The sequence below is a fragment of the Syzygium oleosum genome, unplaced genomic scaffold (genome assembly GCF_021117445.2).
Source record: "Syzygium oleosum isolate NSW1041296 unplaced genomic scaffold, Sole_v2.1 Sole_v2.35, whole genome shotgun sequence".
NCBI classification, from domain to species: Eukaryota; Viridiplantae; Streptophyta; class Magnoliopsida; order Myrtales; family Myrtaceae; genus Syzygium; species Syzygium oleosum.
In genome coordinates this window covers 1,061,882-1,079,857 of record NW_026607519.1, presented here as the reverse complement: position 1 = coordinate 1,079,857, position 17,976 = coordinate 1,061,882, and the positions used below count along the sequence as shown (strand labels likewise).

At 39.3% G+C, this 17,976-nt stretch overlaps 4 protein-coding genes across 5 annotated transcripts; 3 read left to right on the top strand and 1 right to left on the bottom strand.

Moving 5' to 3' along the window:
• Positions 1–1,936: 1,936 nt before the first annotated feature.
• On the top strand, positions 1,937–2,512 carry LOC115676833 (agamous-like MADS-box protein AGL62). The gene has a single exon (XM_030599843.2). It carries the CDS (start codon positions 1,937–1,939, stop codon positions 2,510–2,512), a length of 576 nt encoding a protein of 191 aa, XP_030455703.2.
• A 2,627-nt stretch (positions 2,513–5,139) lies between these two features.
• LOC130135600 (agamous-like MADS-box protein AGL61) lies at positions 5,140–5,799 on the top strand. Its single transcript, XM_056305137.1, has 2 exons — positions 5,140–5,364; positions 5,557–5,799. Exons 1-2 carry the CDS (start codon positions 5,140–5,142, stop codon positions 5,797–5,799), a joined length of 468 nt encoding a protein of 155 aa, XP_056161112.1.
• A 2,180-nt stretch (positions 5,800–7,979) lies between these two features.
• LOC115676812 (cytochrome c oxidase subunit 6a, mitochondrial) lies at positions 7,980–11,630 on the top strand. Its single transcript, XM_030599828.2, has 4 exons — positions 7,980–8,155; positions 8,740–8,846; positions 9,100–9,142; positions 11,368–11,630. The coding sequence occupies exons 1-4, from the start codon at positions 8,044–8,046 to the stop codon at positions 11,412–11,414; spliced, it is 309 nt and encodes a 102-aa protein (XP_030455688.1). The 5' UTR covers positions 7,980–8,043; the 3' UTR covers positions 11,415–11,630.
• Positions 11,631–13,028: 1,398 nt separating this feature from the next.
• Positions 13,029–16,468, bottom strand: LOC115676811 (uncharacterized). Of its 2 annotated transcripts, none has more exons than XM_030599825.2 (2): positions 15,954–16,468; positions 13,029–15,364 (listed from the first exon to the last, which is right to left on the bottom strand). In XM_030599825.2, exon 2 carries the CDS (start codon positions 15,330–15,332, stop codon positions 13,272–13,274), a length of 2,061 nt encoding a protein of 686 aa, XP_030455685.1. In that variant the 5' UTR covers positions 15,333–15,364; positions 15,954–16,468; the 3' UTR covers positions 13,029–13,271. The 2 variants fall into 2 exon arrangements, with proteins under 2 accessions (XP_030455685.1, XP_056161174.1); XM_056305199.1 differs by lacking the exon at positions 15,954–16,468 and adding an exon at positions 15,707–15,726.
• Between the last annotated feature and the right edge of the window lie 1,508 nt (positions 16,469–17,976).

Genomic DNA, 17,976 nt, shown 5'->3' with positions numbered 1-17,976 from the left:
CCATTTACACTGGCTTGTTCATGTTCTGGGAATGGTTCTGTGAACGAATTTGAGTGTAAGAACAAAGTGAAGCGGGAAGAATAGAGAACAAGAATATGGGTTTTATATTGAAATATGGAATTGGCTCCGTTTGATTCGCGAGAAATGAATGATTAGAAAAACATTTTCCTAAAGAAGATGGGTTTCTAGTTGGAAAACATTTTACAAATTATTCATTTTCCATTTTCCAAAAAATCAAAAATATAATAAAATCTAAAATGGTTAGAAAAATAGGCGTTGACAAGCTTGTTAGATCTTAATATTAAATTTGGTTTAGTTTCATTTAACTAGTATTCAAATAGTTTAGGGAATGTAATAATAATTTCTGGTTTGGTTTAGGCACATTAGTCACTTTGGCAAATGAATTGAAATTCGATTACAAGGCCATTTTTTTTTTTGGGGTTAATACCATGAAAAACCTCAAACTGATATACCTGTGATAAATTTACCTTAAATTAATTTTTTGACACCAAAAGCATCAAACTGGTACACCTGCGATAGATTTATCCTTCGTTAGTTTTCGTTAAATTTTACAATCAAATTACTAAGTTGGATGACACGTAACAATTTACGAATATACCAATTTGGGGTTTTACTCTCCGTTTGTTACAGGTGTACCGGTTTATGATTTTTCGTGATATTAATTTAATTTAAGAGAAAGTAACAGAGGGTAAATTTGTCATAAATGTACCAGTTGGGGGTTTTTGATGGTAAAAAAATTAGTTTGAAGTAAATTTGTTATAAATGTACCAGTTTGGGGGTTTTTGGTTGTAAAAAAATTAATTTAGGGTAAATTTGTCATAAATGTATTAATTTGAAATTTTTCGTGATATTAATTCTTATCTTTTTGCCCAACTCATATTGGGTTACTTTACAACATTTTATTTTTTAACTCGTTCTTTTATTCCCATTCTTTGACGAACTGATTGTGATTTTTTTATATCACTTCTGAGTTGTGATTTGCTTGTTCTAGTAAATGGTTAGGTTTCATTTTAGAATCATAATAAACACCAAAAACATTTCATGGATACTAAGAAGATGAGAACCTTAGCATTCATAATTTGGCAATAATCAAGTTTATATACCGAAATGGCATTAGTTGAATAACTAGTATAATCAAGTTCCCGTTCTTAAATCTCTGGCTGCGTAGGAAGTGAAGTATCCTCCCATCCTTCACTTGATTTGTAGCCGACCTCAATAGGCTAGTGGCAACTCCTTCTCACATGGAATCCTCATAGGATAAATTCAACTAAAATAAAAATCACAACGTCACACGAGATAATTGTTTGTGAGAAGTCATGCCAATTAGAGACCGTTGGTCTACCTTTGGCAATGCCTCCAAACCCGCTTCCCTGACCGCTTTGGGAGGATCGCCACAGTTACTTACTCCTTCATAAATTAATTTGATGGTTTTATGGATGAAGAACGTACAATTGAAGTAAATAATAAAAACTTTTTACTAATAAATTTTCTCTAGATATGTGGGAAATATATGATTGTTCCAAAGCTTAAGCCATTCGTGCAATTGAGCACAGAAAATTTTAATTTTTCCCATGAACGAGAATAATTTCCTTTCATGCTGAATGGACTCGTTGATTAAGTCCGTTATGGATTCTTATCTGTGGTATTAACTAGCAATAGACATTAAAGGGATGCCAACTTAGCCATGTTGAGAGGATTACACCTTCGTCAATTGGACGGAAAACGACATACTTATCATTAAACCTCTTAAAAGGCATGCTAATACATGGAAAGCCAATTCAGAATTACCAATCAAAGAGGGAGTGCTGCATTATTATAAGCATTGCTTTGGCCTGTAAAATCCTATAAATGGTGACCTCTTTTCATTATTCTCTCAATGTCATTTGAATTTACATTGATTTTTGCAGCGTGAGACATGAAGGGCAAAACAACTGGAGCGAAGACGATGATTGAGGCTGCCGCTGCGGGACGAGTTGCCTTCTCGAAACGGCGATCAGGGCTGTTCAAGAAAGCAACTGAACTATGCACTCTTTGTGCTGCCGAGATGGCCATTATTCTCTTCTCTCCCAGCGGCAAGCCTTTCTCCTTTGGACACCCGTCTGTGGGTGCAGTCCTAGACAGGTTTGAGCATTCACAGACGGCTTGTCCTACTGTCACTCGACAGGCTCAAACTAATGGAGACCAAACCTTAGTTGAACTGAACAGACGATATGCAGATGTGCTCGAGCGACTGAAAGCTGAAAAGAAACGGGCAAAAGAGCTTCAACATGTTAAGCCTCTGGAAATTGAAAATCTTAGTTTCGACCAGCTAATGGTATTAAAGAAGGCGCTCGCAGATCTCAAGGAAAAGGTGGACAAGAGAAGGATGGAGTTTTTGGCATTAGAAGCTTCAACTCCAACTCCTTGCGCAAGAGCTATTGGTGCCGCTGTCGTCAGCCAAACTGATGATAAACATTGTGATCCTCGTGAAGGAAATGTTGGTGAGGAGTAGTCAATTTTAGCGGAACTAGGGGAGAGATTGTTGGCCTATCTTAAATTGTATTTTACATGATTCAGTCAATCTCTCCTCTTAAACAACAGAGAAGTCTTGAGGATACAATAAGCAATAAAGATGTTTTTCTTTTAAGTTGCTTTTTCGATATACTGTCACGATAGCAATTTTTCAAAGAATAGAACTAGCATTAAAGTAACGAATAAATAAATCTAGATTAGGTGAATAGGACAAGTTATACTTCTCATAACCAAGTGCAACGATGTTAATGTTATATTGGGCCTATTGATCTAGAGCTTTGATTTTATGTTGGACCTATTGGTCTTTCTTGCAGTGTTACAAATTTCTTGTAACGATGCCGTTATACTAGCCAAGTCCTTTAATATATACACACACATATTAGTATTCAAAATGGGAAATCCCTTGTAGGAGACCTACTCAAACTAGGAAATCTACTTGGGTTGAATTTTCTTTACAAGCTCATATCAATACATATTCTGAACAAATTCTTATCCACATTATTAGCTAGCAATAGACATTATAGGGATGCCAACTTTTGAATGTTGAGAGGATTACTCTTTCGTCTATTGACGGAAAACGACATGCTTATAATCAAACGTATTAAAACGCATGTCATAGATGGAAAGTTAGATAAGAGTTACCTTTTAAAGACGGAGTGGTGCATTACATTAAGCACTGCTTTGACATGTAAAATCTTATAAATGGTCACATCTTTTATTTATTTGAATAGAAAAAAAAGGATGGAATGTGAAGTAAAAGAATGAAAACTTCTTCTAATCCTTTATACTTTTCTCATCCTAAAATTGCAAACAAATAAAAGGAAATGTACTTCATACAGAATTTCCTTTTAAGTGTTAGTTAAGGATTAAGTTTTCCTCCGATCAAAAATTGAGGAAAACATGACTTGTTAACTACTAGGGCCATATTTTTGCTCTGCAATCACACAGAAAAGAAAGTTGCAACAACCTTTTATATTTTTTTTTATAATACAAATATATAAAAATATATGTTTTTTACTGACCAAAAAAAATTCCTTTTATATTTTTTTGACTTTCAATTCCTCTCACTTTATTTTCTTATAAGATAACTAAGGGCAGATCTATTTCCACAGTCGTTTAGGCTAAGTACACAACCCTCTTGCCGAAACGGACTAAAATAACCTCGCTTCTCTCTTTCCCGTTATGGCTGTTTGTTTTGCACTTCCCTTATTTCGATACTCCAGCAAATAGAGCTCGTCCCGACCATGACGATTCCTCAATTTCCTTTGTAGTTGTTACTCCTCCACAAGGATCTTTTGGGACGAATCCAACCATTTTTCCTTTGTGGCCTGCAAAGATGAGTTTTCGATTCACACGGGTTAGGCCAATTCTCCACTTCGTTGCTTATCAAGCTACAAGTTCTACTGTTGAAGGTAACGATAACACACTAAATTTTCCTTGGGGCATCCATTAATCGAGGCTTGATATCTCTAGGCCTTCAATGCAGATGCGAGCTTCAAGAAACATGAAGCGGTTTATTTCAAATTTTCGTGCGTCGGGAAATTTGTTTTGATAGAACAAAAGGGCGGAGAAGGGCGACCCGGCAGGAAACTTTTAGTACATGAAACTCAAGAAAGTTTGGAGCACATGAAGGATTTGATCTCTTCTCTGTCTTGGATGAGTGACCATACAACTCCTCTGCCAGCGTAGAAATTATAATGAAAGATTGTAACATCTCGAAACGTGAAAAGATTTGCATGTTCTTGATTGAGTTTAACCAACAAGTGATGTTAATATTACGATGATTGAATCGCAAGCTACGAGAGAATGATTAGCCAATTCGTACGGGCATGAGCATGAGCAAGAGAACCTTATATTCAAGGGTGTTTGGGTCCACAAGGGTTTACCCTGAGCTATGTAAGCTGTGTAATGCTGATTCTACAATTGCTCAATAGCTCAAGTGTTTTACAGCCCTAAATTACAGTAGTAAAACAAACTATCTCACAATCTCTCACAAATAACTTACTCTAGAAAACTCACAAAAAGAAAACTCATATTGTTTTGCCCCCGATACGTAATAAGCGAGTAGAATTTCATATATTATTCATATAATTTGTATTCAAAATAGAAAATCCCTTTTAGGAGACCTCTTTGAACTAGAAAACCTACTAGAATTGGATTTCCTTTACGAGCTCAAATCCGAGACATATTTTCAACATATTTTTATCCATATTATTAGCTAGTAAGAGACGTTAAAGGGATGCCAACTTTTGAATGTAGTGAGGATTACACTTTCATCTAATTGACGGAAAACGACATCTTCATCATTAAACCTCTTAAAACGCACGGTAATATATGGAAAGCCAAATCAGAAGTATCAATCAAAGAGGGGGAGGTGCATTATTTTGAGCATTCCTTTGGCCTGTAAAATCTAACAAATGGTCATTTCTCTGTTCTCGCAGTATCATTTGAATTTACATTGATTTTGCAGTGTGCACAACGAAGGGCAAAACAACCCGAGCGACACAGACAATCGAGGGTGTCAATGCACGATAAGTAGCCTTCTCTAAACGTCGACCAGGGCTTTTCAAGAAAGTAAGTGAACTGTGCACTCTTCGTGCTGCTGGGATGTCCATTATTCTCTTCTCTTCTAGCGGCAAGCTTTTCTCCTTTGGACACCCTTCTGTGGGTGCAGTTTTAGACAGGTTTGAGCATCCAAAGACGGCTTGTACTGCTGGTTCTCAACAGTCTCAAACTAATGGAGACCAAACCCTAGTTGAACTGAACAAACAATATGTAGATGTGCTCGAGCAACTGAAAGCAGCAAAGAAACGGGCAAAAGAGCTACAGCATGTTGTTAACACAATGATATTTCGAGGAAGAAAACCACGTTCCTCACTTTTCTGTATTTCTTCTTATTAAGTTTACAATGACCTAGAAGCGTATATATATACAAAAAAAAAAGAATCTTAAAAATATATCCTCTAAACTAGCTAACTATAATCCTTGATTCTAGCTAATTACAATCATAAATATATTTTACAGCTCATTCTCACACATGTTATACCTTCGGAAATCCAAAACCTTAGCATGGAGCAGCTAATGGTATTCAAGGAGGCGCTGACAGATCTCAAGGAAAAGGTGGACAAGAGAAGGATGGAGCTCATGGCATCAGACGCTTCACGTTCAACTCCTTGCCCTAAAGCTATTGATGCCTCTGTCTCTGTCATTAGCCAAACTGATGATAAACATTGTAATCCTCGTGAAGCAAAAGTTGGTGAGGAGTAATCAACTTCAGCTGAACTAGGGGAGAGATTGTTGGCCTATCTTAAATTGTATTTTACATGATTCAGTCAGTCTCTCCTCTTAAACAAGAGACAACAAGTCTTGAGAGGAGACAACCAGCGATAATAGACTGATTAGAAGTTTAATAAATATATATTAGCCAACTGTCTCCCCCCTCTTCTTCTTTTTTTTTGTCATATTCTAACTCTCAATTCATTCTCAAACTTTTGTCAAACCTCTTTGCAAGAAACCTACAGCTGAAGCTAGGTGTTCCTACCCCTAACCCTTTCTGAGAAGGTGGGGAATCGAACTCTCCACATTTCTCTTCCCAAGTAAGAAAGGTAGCCACTGAAAATGTCTCCTTTTTTAAGTTGCTCTTTCCGATATAGGGTTAGGATACAGCTTTTTTCAAAGAACACACCTAACGTTCAAGTAACAAATATACAAGTCTGAATGAGCCGAATAATACAATTTATGTTTCTCATAACCTATGTGCAAATGTTCTAATATGGTTCCTATTGATTTGGGGCTCTGATGTGCATCTTAATTGGTCCATTATATTATTGGTTTATGTGTACTGGGGTTTTAGGTACTAAGTAAAAATCAGAAGGAGGTCTACTCTGAAATATAAGTTAACAGGTCCCACAAACCCATCTTAAAAAGTAGAGAATTGCTCAAAATTTCCGTAACTTTTGGTATTGTTGTGCAATAGCCCTAAACTCTGCAAAATAATAAAGGGATAATACCACAAAAAACCTCAAACTGTTACACTTGTGATAAATTTATCCTCCGTTAGGTTCCGTTAAATTTTACTGTCAAATTGTTGAGTCGGATGATACGTGGCAATTAACATGTATATTGATTTGGGCTTTTACTCTCCATTTATCACAGGTGTACCATTTTGTGATTTTTCATGATATTAATCTAATTTAACGGAAATTAACGAAGTGTACATTTGTAAAAAGTGTACCAGTTTAGGGTTTTTTATGGTCAAAAAATTAGTTTTTGGTATACTTGTCACATGAATACTAGTTTGTGGTTTTTTGCGGTTAAAAAATAAGTTTGGGGTAAATTTGTTACATATGTACCGGTTTGGGATTTTTCATGATATTAACCCAATAATAAATTACCTCCCTGAAATTAAGCACCATTATGCAAGTTTTAAAAATTTACAAATGACTCTCCCAAACTTCATTTTTTGTTGCGGTTGCTAATTTTTTGCCATCGAAGTTGTTAAGCGTTGCTTGAAAATAGATTAACTAATTTTTCTCATTTGTAGCTATTCAAAATTTGCGCGTTAATGCTCGAGGGTGCAGTTCCGGGAATGCAATTTATAATTTTTGAAAGTTCAAGAGCTATTGCAAACCGATCCAAAGATGACGGGAATTTTGAGCAATCATCCTTTAGAGAAAGTTTTATAGTTTAGAAAAAATCAAGTGTGGTGATGCATGTCCAGAAAAAAGAGAACTTCTAAGATATTAAAAGCTACAATTTTTGCTATTTGATCTGTCAACAATTGCTTAGCAAAATCTATAGAAAATAATAAATTGCTTCTCTTGCAATTTATGCAATTATCCAAGAAAAGAATTAAAAGTGATCGGTTTCAGGGTGAGCCGAACCGGCCCACCTGATCCTAGATCCACTCGAGCAGGTATAGGAGCTAGTCGTATCACCTTTTTTTTTTTTGTCCTATTCTCTTCGTGACTGTAAGTGTTGTTGCATACTCTAAACTACTACATGAACAATGTTAATAGAACGAGCTCGTGATAAGCTAAACACGACGATCATCTCCACGAACAAATCTATAATGATCATCAAGAACCAAGTCCGAGAGGCGTGAGCGCTGCGTGACTCAGACCGAGAGAAGTGACGGTAAGAGGCAAGAACAACGAGCGTGCATGACTAAGAGCCCAAGCGAGAAAAGAATGGAAATCAGGTTTTGAAAATCTGGAATAATAATAATTAAAGAAAAAATTCGATCTTCTCATATCCGAGTGATCCGGGTGGGTGGGTTTACAGCTAGAACCAAGAACTGGACCGATATTTACCAATTCTCTCGGGACCACCAGTTCGGTTCGGTCCGGTCTGGTCCGGGTTTTTTTCTTTTTTTCCTGACTCTATAAAGAGTAATGTATCTTCTCTTGCAATTACAAATACTTTTTTGAGTATAATAAATAAGAGGGTGCAGCCAAACAGGGGGGGCGTCTCAGAGCGGTCTTCCAAGCGAACGGGTCAGAAGAAACGGAAATGGCGATGGCGATGGCGCGATCTGCTCTTCTCCGAACCTCTCTTCGCGGTGGCTCCCGCCCCTCCTCCGTGCCCAAGCGCAGCTTCGCTTCCTCCGCTCACGACGATGCCCGTATGCTCCTCCCCTTCCCCCCTCCCTCACGTTCGATTGTTGTTCAGATTGGATTTTGGTTGTTTTGGTGCTGATCCGATTGATTCTGGTCCGATCGTTGAGTTCTTTGGTGCTGCTTGGGGGCGTTGGTTCTAGGGTTTTGATTTTATCGCGCGCGGGGGGCTCGATTCGATGTTAGGGTTTCGGGTCGATGTAGTCGAATTCCCTGATTTTGATGTGGTAGAGATGCGTGGGTGATCCTTTCTGCTGCTGCTGAAGCTGTGATGGAGGTGTGGGGACCTTATGATTGACATGTAAAAGCGGACTTTTTTTTCCATCGTACTCGATTCCTGGGGCATCGTTTCTTCCCTTTTTCGCCGCTTCGGCTGTGAAGCTTGAACGATCTTTCTATGGATGAGGAAATGTAGATTGGAGAATGCGGTCTGCCAATCTGGAGATTCTGGAGTGTAGCGAGATGGTTCCTTTGCGAAAAATTCGAAGTCGAAAGGTTTCAGGGCGACCTGTTGTCTGAAGCTGTTGCAATTTCTGGCTACAGTGGTCAATGGTGAATTCGGTTTTGCTAATTTTTTTTTTTTAATTAACAGATGAGACGGCGAAGTGGGAGAAGATAACATATGCTGGTATTGTGACGTGCACGATTTTGGCGATTTATAACCTGTCCAAGGGACATCATCATTTTGATGAGCCTCCTGTAAGCGTTCTTTCCTAGGAATCAACTGCCACTGTGCCTATTGTACTCTTTTTTAAGGTTTCCTGAGTCTCGTATATTTGACAAGAGCAGTTGGGCAACTTTTAGTTCCTGCTATTAGTCCTGATGTTTCTAATGCTTGTTCAGGGCTTTTCCTTCTCAAAGATCAATTTTGCAATGCACATTTCTTTTTGTTTCTAATGAAATATAGTTGTGGTGGGGCTTACCAAGTCTGTTTCCTTGGCATGTTTTGCAGCCGTACCCATACATGCACATCCGCAATAAAGAGTTCCCATGGGGTATGTATAATTCATCACATTGCTAACTTAATCTTATCCTTCCTGATGTGGTAACTCATGTGTGCAGACCTGATGTCTGAATGTATCATATCAAATATGGCTCTCCTTTATGTGTATTGGCTTTATTAGCACCTATATGGCCCTATGGACTTTTGAGTGTCTGTCAGATTGTACATTTGAATATCTTTTCATTGTTTGACTGGGGACTATTAATATTTGCTTTTTATTGGAAACCTTACATTTGTTATTCCGCATCTTCAGCAATTTTTGGAATATCATAAGATTAGGCACATGCTATTCAACTTTCAACATTGTAAATGTGGAATCGTAGGTTTGCCCTTTAAAATCTGATTGTTGTAACTAAGTTTCGATATCATAGAGGAGGCATACCTAGAAGTGAAGTTGCTGTGTTAGCACAAATGAACTGATATCAATATTTGCCTATTCTAGGAAATGTTGAGGCAAATTAGGATGTGTGTTACTAGCAACTAGGTTGATGTTGACTGCGGAAGTGAAAATGGAAATGAGACCAAATATATGTTGAAGTAGATGATAGGTAATGTAGCTACTCTGGGACACATTACTTGTTTCAGTTTTGTGAGGGTAAAGCGGAACTAGTCTTCAGTGAAGAGTATTCTGCTGACCAGATATCATTTCTTAGATGCTTAGAAAAATGGAAACTGGGTTGATTGTTATCTCTTAGGTTGCCTCCCTGTGCAATTATGGATGGTTTTGTTCATTCTGGTGAAACTTTGCCCTGCTTAGAGCATTGCTATCCTTCTTGGAAATCTCAATCTAGGCATAAGGGTCATGTAATATACCGGTTCATTGAAGTAAATGTTTTTGGGCTAACTTTTGAGTGATTATGATATAGTGTCTCATAAGTAATACCATAGTGTCTGCAAGTGCAAAAAAAATTTTGGTTATTGAAAGCATCAACTTTGTGAAGCAAGTAATTTGTAGCCTTATTTTTCCAGAAAGCTAAAATTTAGTTATGAGGTCTCAATTGCAGTTCCCATTGGTTTAGTTGAATGCACCATAATAAGTAAGTTATCAGTTTGTCAGACTGACATCTTGAAATTGAATCTGCGTAAGTTGTTATTACTTAGAAGTTAGACTACTTGTGATCCAGTTGGATCTTTTCAACTGATACCGTGACAGCAAAACTAGCCACTAGGTTTTGGTTACTTTCTAAGACTACCTTGTTTAGCATGCTTAGCTTTTTGTTTTTTCCTCTATCCTCACATTCTTACAAAAACACCTCTCTCTCTCTCTCTCTCGCATACTCCCACCTGCCTGCACACAAGCGCCCTGCATGCACTCGCACACAGAAATTTGCATTGTTGAGCATTGAATGCATTTTTCGCAGAAATTGTTACACATCGAGCTGTGATAATATTTTGCTTCTTTGCTGCTACAACTTATGGACTTTGATCTGATCTTATAATCTGATGGAATGTCCGAATAGTCATATCTAGGTTATCAAAACATTGTTGACTTGAATGTGGAAAATGTTTTAGTAAGAAAAAGTCAAACTTTCACTGGATCATCTTATGAGTCGGCAAATTGAATGTATTATTCTTGGCAGATTGGTTGTTGGAATGAACTTAATGCTTCCAAACCCACCCCCAACCTTTTTCTTTTATATCAAATTATTGGAGTTTTCTCAGCTAGTGATCTGGTTATAGTGAGAACAACATTGGGAAACTTGGAATCCGAGCTTTGGATTTATTACTCTGGGTAATGCTGTGAGATAGAACCATTCAACTGTTCTCAACGATTTCCATATCTTTCTTTTTTTGATCCTTGTGACAGTGACAGAAGAAGAAATAGTTGTCTTAGAATCCTGATTTTAACTTATCAGGACCTTGATGGGTACGTAGCTGTGCATGTGCAGGGACATTGTTGTAAGAGAGGTCTTAGAAGCTGGATAAATAATGCATGTGCACGATTATGTTTTTTTTGTTTCTGTTTCTTTATTGCTCCGTTGAAATTTTCGATTTGTCTTGTCGATAAGAAGGGTCTCTATCTATCTTAAACCTAAATTTTTTTTTTTTAATTTGTACCGAGGATTTAGCCATCTTTTTTCTTTTGTATTGAAGTCTCTTGTTCTTGTCAAATGAATAGTGTGGCACGGCTGCAGAGATGGTTACCCCTTTTCGGTGTCTTGATTCAGGAATCCTATGTGTACTTTTCCCTTACGGTATTTTTTGTTGTGTTTTCAGGTCCTGACGGACTTTTTGAAACCAAGCACCACCATGATCACGAGTAACATGGATCTGTTAGGAAGTCACCCTTGCTTAGCAAATTCCTTTGCTCAGACATCTTTAGTTTTGATGCAAGAACCATTGCCATGAGTCAAATGCGGTGTGTGGATCGTGTAATTGGGAATTTCCTTTTCCTTTCAGGTTCTTGTTTTTCTGTTCATCACACTTCCCTGGGTAGTTCAATAAAGTTTGATGGACGTGGTGGATTGTTTTCATTTGAATTCCTGGATTCGTTATCAATAAATTGTTCTTCCTCAAGTAGATACCGGTTGACGGGTTGAGATAGAGAGACTCGAGCAAGACTTCTACCTCCGATCTGCCTTCCCTCGCCCCCTACTTCGCCGACAATTCCTCGGCATTTCCTACAACCACAATGGTGACCACCGAGCCGCCTTGGATCTTCCCCATACTCGTCTCTGACTCTCTCCTCTTCCCCTTCCCCTTCCCCACCTCTACGATGGTCGAGACCGGTAGGCAACGATGGCTGGTGATGTTGCACTGACCAGCTATGGCCTTTGCCGACCCAGCTCAACCTTTGATCTAGGCGGATCTTATATGTTTACTTTATCGTCTATGAAAATGTTTAAATATGAATTTTTATTGATAATACAAAATCGTTTTCATTAATTAATTATTTCAAATTTCCATCTGTCAAAGTCACTTACGGAATGTCGGCTTTCATGAATTTGGAAGAAAATAAGAAAATATATGATACTTATCGTGGAATGATCGGTTTACGTGGATAATAATGTTTAGTGAGTACTTAAAACTTTCTTGAGGACATGAGTAACTACAATACTGTTATTTTGTTTCTTCTCACTAGAAGAGGATTCGAGTTCTTTTTTTCTGGTAAGGACAGAGGAGGATTCGAGTTTATTGCTCGTTTTTGCCAACTTCGGACTTTTTCGATCGCAATTGATGCGGAGTCATCATGGCTCAAACTGAATATTTCATAATTTATATACGTTATGGTAAGACCAAGAGGGGGTCGGTAGTACCGATCGTCCCTCCCTTGCTTTTTATTTATAAAAAAATAATTTGTATCTCTTCATTTGAGCACGCGAAAGCCCTGGCTCAACGTGACCAAATCGTCTCCACCAAGCCTTCCTTACCTTATCTTCAACTAGAGCCACATCTACTTCAACATACTTGATAAATGTTTGTTTTCACGCATATATTTTGGTGTTCAGAGCTCTTTGAGCACCTCACGAACTTGTGAAGCCATAAATAGACAGTCAAAGCCAAAATCTACAGCCAAACCCAAATAAGCTCACACTAACAAATCAATAACCACACTCCACAGTTCAAACTTACTGATGTCAAAGTGATAAACGCAACTTTTCTCCTTTTACTCGAGAGCAAAACACTATAAACAGTTTGGCCAGGGAAAAGAGATTACTACAAACATGAGATCGTCCTAACTTATGAGATGACCGAATGAAATGTACGTCGAGCTGATTACATACCCAGTCAAAAAGAGCCTCAGCAAGCAAATTAAGCAGTCAACCAACAACTTTTCCCGGCAAGTTGGCGACGGAGGTGCCTTACTTTTGATTTCTAATACTTCAGGACTCAAAATAAGGTGCACAAAGTTGTGAGGAACCTCAGAAAAGTACCTATGACAAACAAAGATTATAGCATTGATATCGCAGATTAATCCATCACATGTAACTACTTTTCCTAGCTTCCTCAACACTAGAGTTGCAGAGAGACATGATAATTATATCATATTGCATCCACGTAGCACAAAAACATACAAAGAACCTTACAGTTGTGCGACCAACCTCAAAAAATAGTAATACAAAACCAATCACCTAGAATAGGATCAAAAGACAGAATCCTACTTCACAGGAAGCTTGATCTCACTCTGCTGCTGCATCCTTACTGTTAGTTCCTTCATTCCCTGTGTCTGGTAGGGTCCCCAAATCTGTCCGGGCCTCTTTCATTTCCTGAGAGATTGATGGATCCACAGAATCAGTCTGGGTCGCATCAGCACCACTATTAGTGTTTGCCCCTGTTTCTTTCTGTTCTTCAGAGGTCAGGGAATTTTGCTGATCAGCATCACTATTGCCGTTAGAGCCAGCGTCATTGTTATCATTCGCGTTCGAGGATGCATCATTATTCTCTTGATGCTTCGCAGAATCGCTAGAGCTTAGTTCTTCCGTTTGGCCAGCACCTGCGTTGTCCTTTGGTTTCGCATTTTCGTTCGCATTGCTCTGATCATTGGTGGTGTTCTCACTCTGGCCTGTTTCAGCATTATTGTTGTCCGAGGATTCATTGTTCCCTTGCTGAGTCGAGGAGTTCGAAGAATCGGCACCTTCCTTGGCACCAGCATCTGAATTCTCGTTTTGTTTCAGTGTCATAACATTCTCCTGTACTTTTTCCTTTTCAACACTATCTTGGGCATTTTCGCCTTGAGCACTGTCCTTTTGGTTTGTGTCAACAGGCACTGAACCCTTCTCCTCTGATCCATTGCTTTCAACAGTTTGTTCAGAATTTCCAGAAGAATCTGCAAATCCTCCGTTATCTCCACCTCCATTATCACTTGTGGAAGGTGTCTCTCCAGAAGTGGAATGCTCATCGCTAGCCCCCGAATTGGCTTTCTTAGACTGTACATCTTGTTGGGTAGAATCTTCATTAGATTCTTTATGATTAGTATCTTCATTTTGTTGGGCAGGAGTGTCTTGTCCTGTTGTACCGCCAACTCCATCATCACTCGTAGTGGAAGACGTTGCTCCAGAACTGGAATGCTCATCGCCAGCCCCTGAATCGGTTTTCTCAGACTGTACATCTTGTTGGGTAGAATCTTCATTAGATTCTTTATGATTTGTTTCTTCATTTTGTTGGGCAGCACTGTCTTGTCCCGTTGTATCTGTGGATTCTATATTGTTCTGCTGTGCCGATTCTGATGTTTCTGTCTTCGCTTCATCAGATTCTCTTGCTTCACTGGAGCTATGGTGCGTATTATCCTCCTGATTACCATCAGCTGAACCCTCCTTTTGGACTTCTGCATCAGAAGAAACAGTATTCTCAGTTGTATTATTTTCACTGAGATGAACTGTCTCATTTTGATGATCCTCAGCAACTTCAGAGGTATCCGATTTATTCTCTTCATTATTTTTCTCTTCGTGTTCTGAGCTCTCTTGCTTGTCAGAATGTTCCAAATCTTCTTGCTTCTCCCTGGTTACTGCATTATCGGATTCATGGGCTACTGCACTGGAAGCATCATCCCCTTTGTAGTGTTCCTCCCTCGCTCCCGCATTATGCTCTCCATTTCCATCATCAACCTGATTATCTGAAGAACTCACCTCTTGAATTTTGCTCTCTTCGGTCTGGTTTTCTTTACCTTCCCCTTCCTCTTTACTTTCCTTTTGTTGGCCATCCTCTACACTTTCCTCCGCAGCACTGTTGTTGTCTGCGACCTCACTATTCACCTTTTCCCCACCTTCCATCTCATCCTTCCTGTCATGGGATTCAATGTCTTCTTTCTCTTTGCTTGCTTCATTCAGATCCTCTGTCCTTTCCTCGCTCGCCTTCTCAGCATCTGAGGAATCCTCTCTACTCTCAGCTCCAACGCCAGATTGATCTTGATGCTCTTGAATCTCGTCATTGCTATTACCCCCTAAACCAAGGCTCTCTTCGGACTTGCTTTGATCTTCGTCATTCCTATTTTCGTCCTCTTCTTCATCCTCCTTATTGCCGGCAGCTCCAGCCTCCATTTGAGGATTGAGATCCTTTCTACCAAATTTCACAATATCGTTCGCTGCTTTTGCACTTTGGTCATACTCCGCCTTCTTATTCTGTGAATGCTTCACTTGGTACAGAAGCCAGATGCAGATGCCAAGCAGAAGAAGGATCTGCAAAGCATGCTTGACCTTGAAGCCTTTCGACCTCTGGCTTCTGCGAGGTGAAAGCCTAAACATCTTGAATCCTCTTCAATCTCGAGACTATTTGTCTGCAAAAACCAGCCCAATACCACAAAATGGATAAATGGTTTGCTTTTCAGAGGGGTTCACAACAACTTCGTGACAATTCAGCAAATCATCAACAAATGTAGTCCAAATTGGTTGTCCATCTTTGAGAGATTACACTATTAAACTCCACAGCACAGGGAAGAAACATGAAAACAAATAGATTTTCACTGGACGTGTGCTAAGAGCTACTAGGTGTAACCAAACCATCCTCAATATGAATTTAAGAGATAACACCCTTTAAATCTACAGTCATATCAGAACTGCCCGAAATTCACTGGAAGAACATGAATCTACAATACAAGTACGCAATTTTCATGACATACCAACTAAATCGACATTCGCACCACCGAAAGTCCCAATCAAGCCCGATCAAAAAGCCGAACAAAACCCACATTTCCAAGTACACTGAAGCTACACAACATACCCATCATCGAATCAAACAAAATGGGGATAAGCAGATCTCACTCGACCAACACCCGGGGCCAACAAAGGAAACCGAACAAATCTACATCGACATAAAGAGATCTACTTTAGGGGCGAGGGCGAAATCCGGAGAGAAACGGAACTTACCCAGATGACGAACTGGCCCCGCCTATTCAACGCAAGCAAATGGGACTTGAAAAGAAGAAAACCGGGGGGGGGGGGGCGCAATGAGAACGCTTTAAGGCGAATCAAGAAATGGGTGAGATGGGAAAAGAAAGGGGTGCTTTACACGCACTCAAATTGGACAGATCACAGTCGCTTGGGATCGAAGGGGGTGTCGAGGTGGGGTGTCTTTTCTCGCACAGAAAGGATGGAGCTTTCGTTTGACTGCGCGATTTGGGATCTGAGGAAGATCACCCAGCGAGCGAGCGAGCGAGCGAGCGAACTTCAAGGCCGCGAATTGACGTTGCAGCTTTTTGCTTTATGAAGAAGGGTACGTCATGCGCTCACCGCCATTCCAAGAATTTAGTGGATCTTCTCCTCGGTTAATTTTAGTGGTGCTGATTCCTGAAAACGATGAGGACGACGACATGGGAACGGAAGACATGGTCGGGGTTGTCTTCTCTTCTGTCCGAGCTCCGCATCGAAACTGCGTCGTATGGGGGCCACTCCCAAGATTCTCTCCTTTCGGGGCTTTCCATATTTTCCTTAAAATAATCAGGGAAAAAGGTGCACCGACATTGAGCCATTAATCCGACATTGGTATAGGTACTGGGATCCACACATACACGTGTCAAGAGGTCAACCGTAGAATGTGTGAAATTCTCACCCCGTACTATTGATTGACTTAATAATGATCTCTTTTATCGTGCATAGGCAGTTCTCACTATGTTCATCTAATCTTGAAATTGTTGTTAATACCATGAGGGAGCTCGAGCAGACATGTTGTTTGATTCAGGGCTCTTTGATAATGAAATCGTCACGAGACATTTACACGGATCTCATCACAAGAATGGAATCAAGTGTGCACAATGCACGTGATTAGATAAATGAAAATCGCATCTAATATCTCTAAAATATGTATTATATTATATTAATATAGACGTGTTGCTACTCTTATTCTATAATAGATTTTATTATGTCAAATTAGGTGGCATGTGACTCTCCCCATAAAAGAGCTCATATGAACCTCTAACAGTGGTAGCTCTTTTAAACCCTACAAACTCTTTAGTTTTTCTGTTCTCCTTTCTCTCAATTGGCAGTTTCACTTATTGATCGCGAATTCTGACGATGGTTCTTTATCAACTCCTTGCATTTCTCTCTTGAAGAAAGCCAATGGACGAAGACGACGATGCAGAAATTCAGTTGGCCATTCTCCGTAGAAAAGTAGGGAAACTGTAGTCAGAAAGTGACATTATATGGACTAAAGCAGGCTCATCGTGCATATTACTCCAAGTTCAGCTCCGCCATGGAACGCCTTGGATTTAAAGCCAGCTCTTATGACAATGCTCTCTTTGTTCGACGAACGTCTCATGGGTATATTCTGCTACTTTTACATGTAGATGACATGGTTTTCATTGGCAATGATCACAAAACTCTAGCAATATCTCAATCAAGAGTTTGAAATGAAAAATCTTGAGCGGCTCAGTTATTTTTCTAGGCTTGGAGGCTTCTTCCGATTCGTCTGGCAATTATCTTTCTTAAGCTAAATATGTCACTGATCTTCTTTCTCGAGTAGGACTCATAGATAACAACACTGTTACAACTCTCATCGAGTCTAATGCCAAATTTAATGACAAAGCTATGACTCTTCTTCCGAATCGCACTCCTTATTGAAAGTTGGTTGGTAATATTGTATATCTCATTGTCACTCGTCCTAACATAGCTTACGCTGTTCACATTGTCAATTAGTTTATGATTGTGCCGCGAACCACTCATTTTGCTGCCATTCTTCAAATTCATCTCTATGTTAAAGGCACCTTATTTCATGGCCTTCACTTTTCTGCACAATCTACCTTGGAGTTGAAGGCTTACTCTGATGCTAACTGGGCTGGAGACCCTCTTGTTCGTCGTTCCACTACCAGCTACTACTTATTTCTAGGTAACTCACTCATCTCATGGCGTAGCATGTCGTTTGTTCTAATACAAAAGCAAAAGGTCGTGTTCTTGC

Coding starts and splice junctions, on each gene's coding strand:
- LOC115676833 (XM_030599843.2), top strand. CDS start 1,937: ATGAAGGGCAAAACAACTGGAGCGAAGACGATGATTGAGGCTGCCGCT.
- LOC130135600 (XM_056305137.1), top strand. CDS start 5,140: ATGTCCATTATTCTCTTCTCTTCTAGCGGCAAGCTTTTCTCCTTTGGA. Junction 5,365..5,556: donor GGGCAAAAGAGCTACAGCAT/GTTGTTAACACA, acceptor TATATTTTACAG/CTCATTCTCACACATGTTAT.
- LOC115676812 (XM_030599828.2), top strand. CDS start 8,044: ATGGCGATGGCGATGGCGCGATCTGCTCTTCTCCGAACCTCTCTTCGC. Junction 8,847..9,099: donor ATCATTTTGATGAGCCTCCT/GTAAGCGTTCTT, acceptor CATGTTTTGCAG/CCGTACCCATACATGCACAT. Junction 9,143..11,367: donor CAATAAAGAGTTCCCATGGG/GTATGTATAATT, acceptor TTGTGTTTTCAG/GTCCTGACGGACTTTTTGAA.
- LOC115676811 (XM_030599825.2), bottom strand. CDS start 15,332: ATGTTTAGGCTTTCACCTCGCAGAAGCCAGAGGTCGAAAGGCTTCAAG.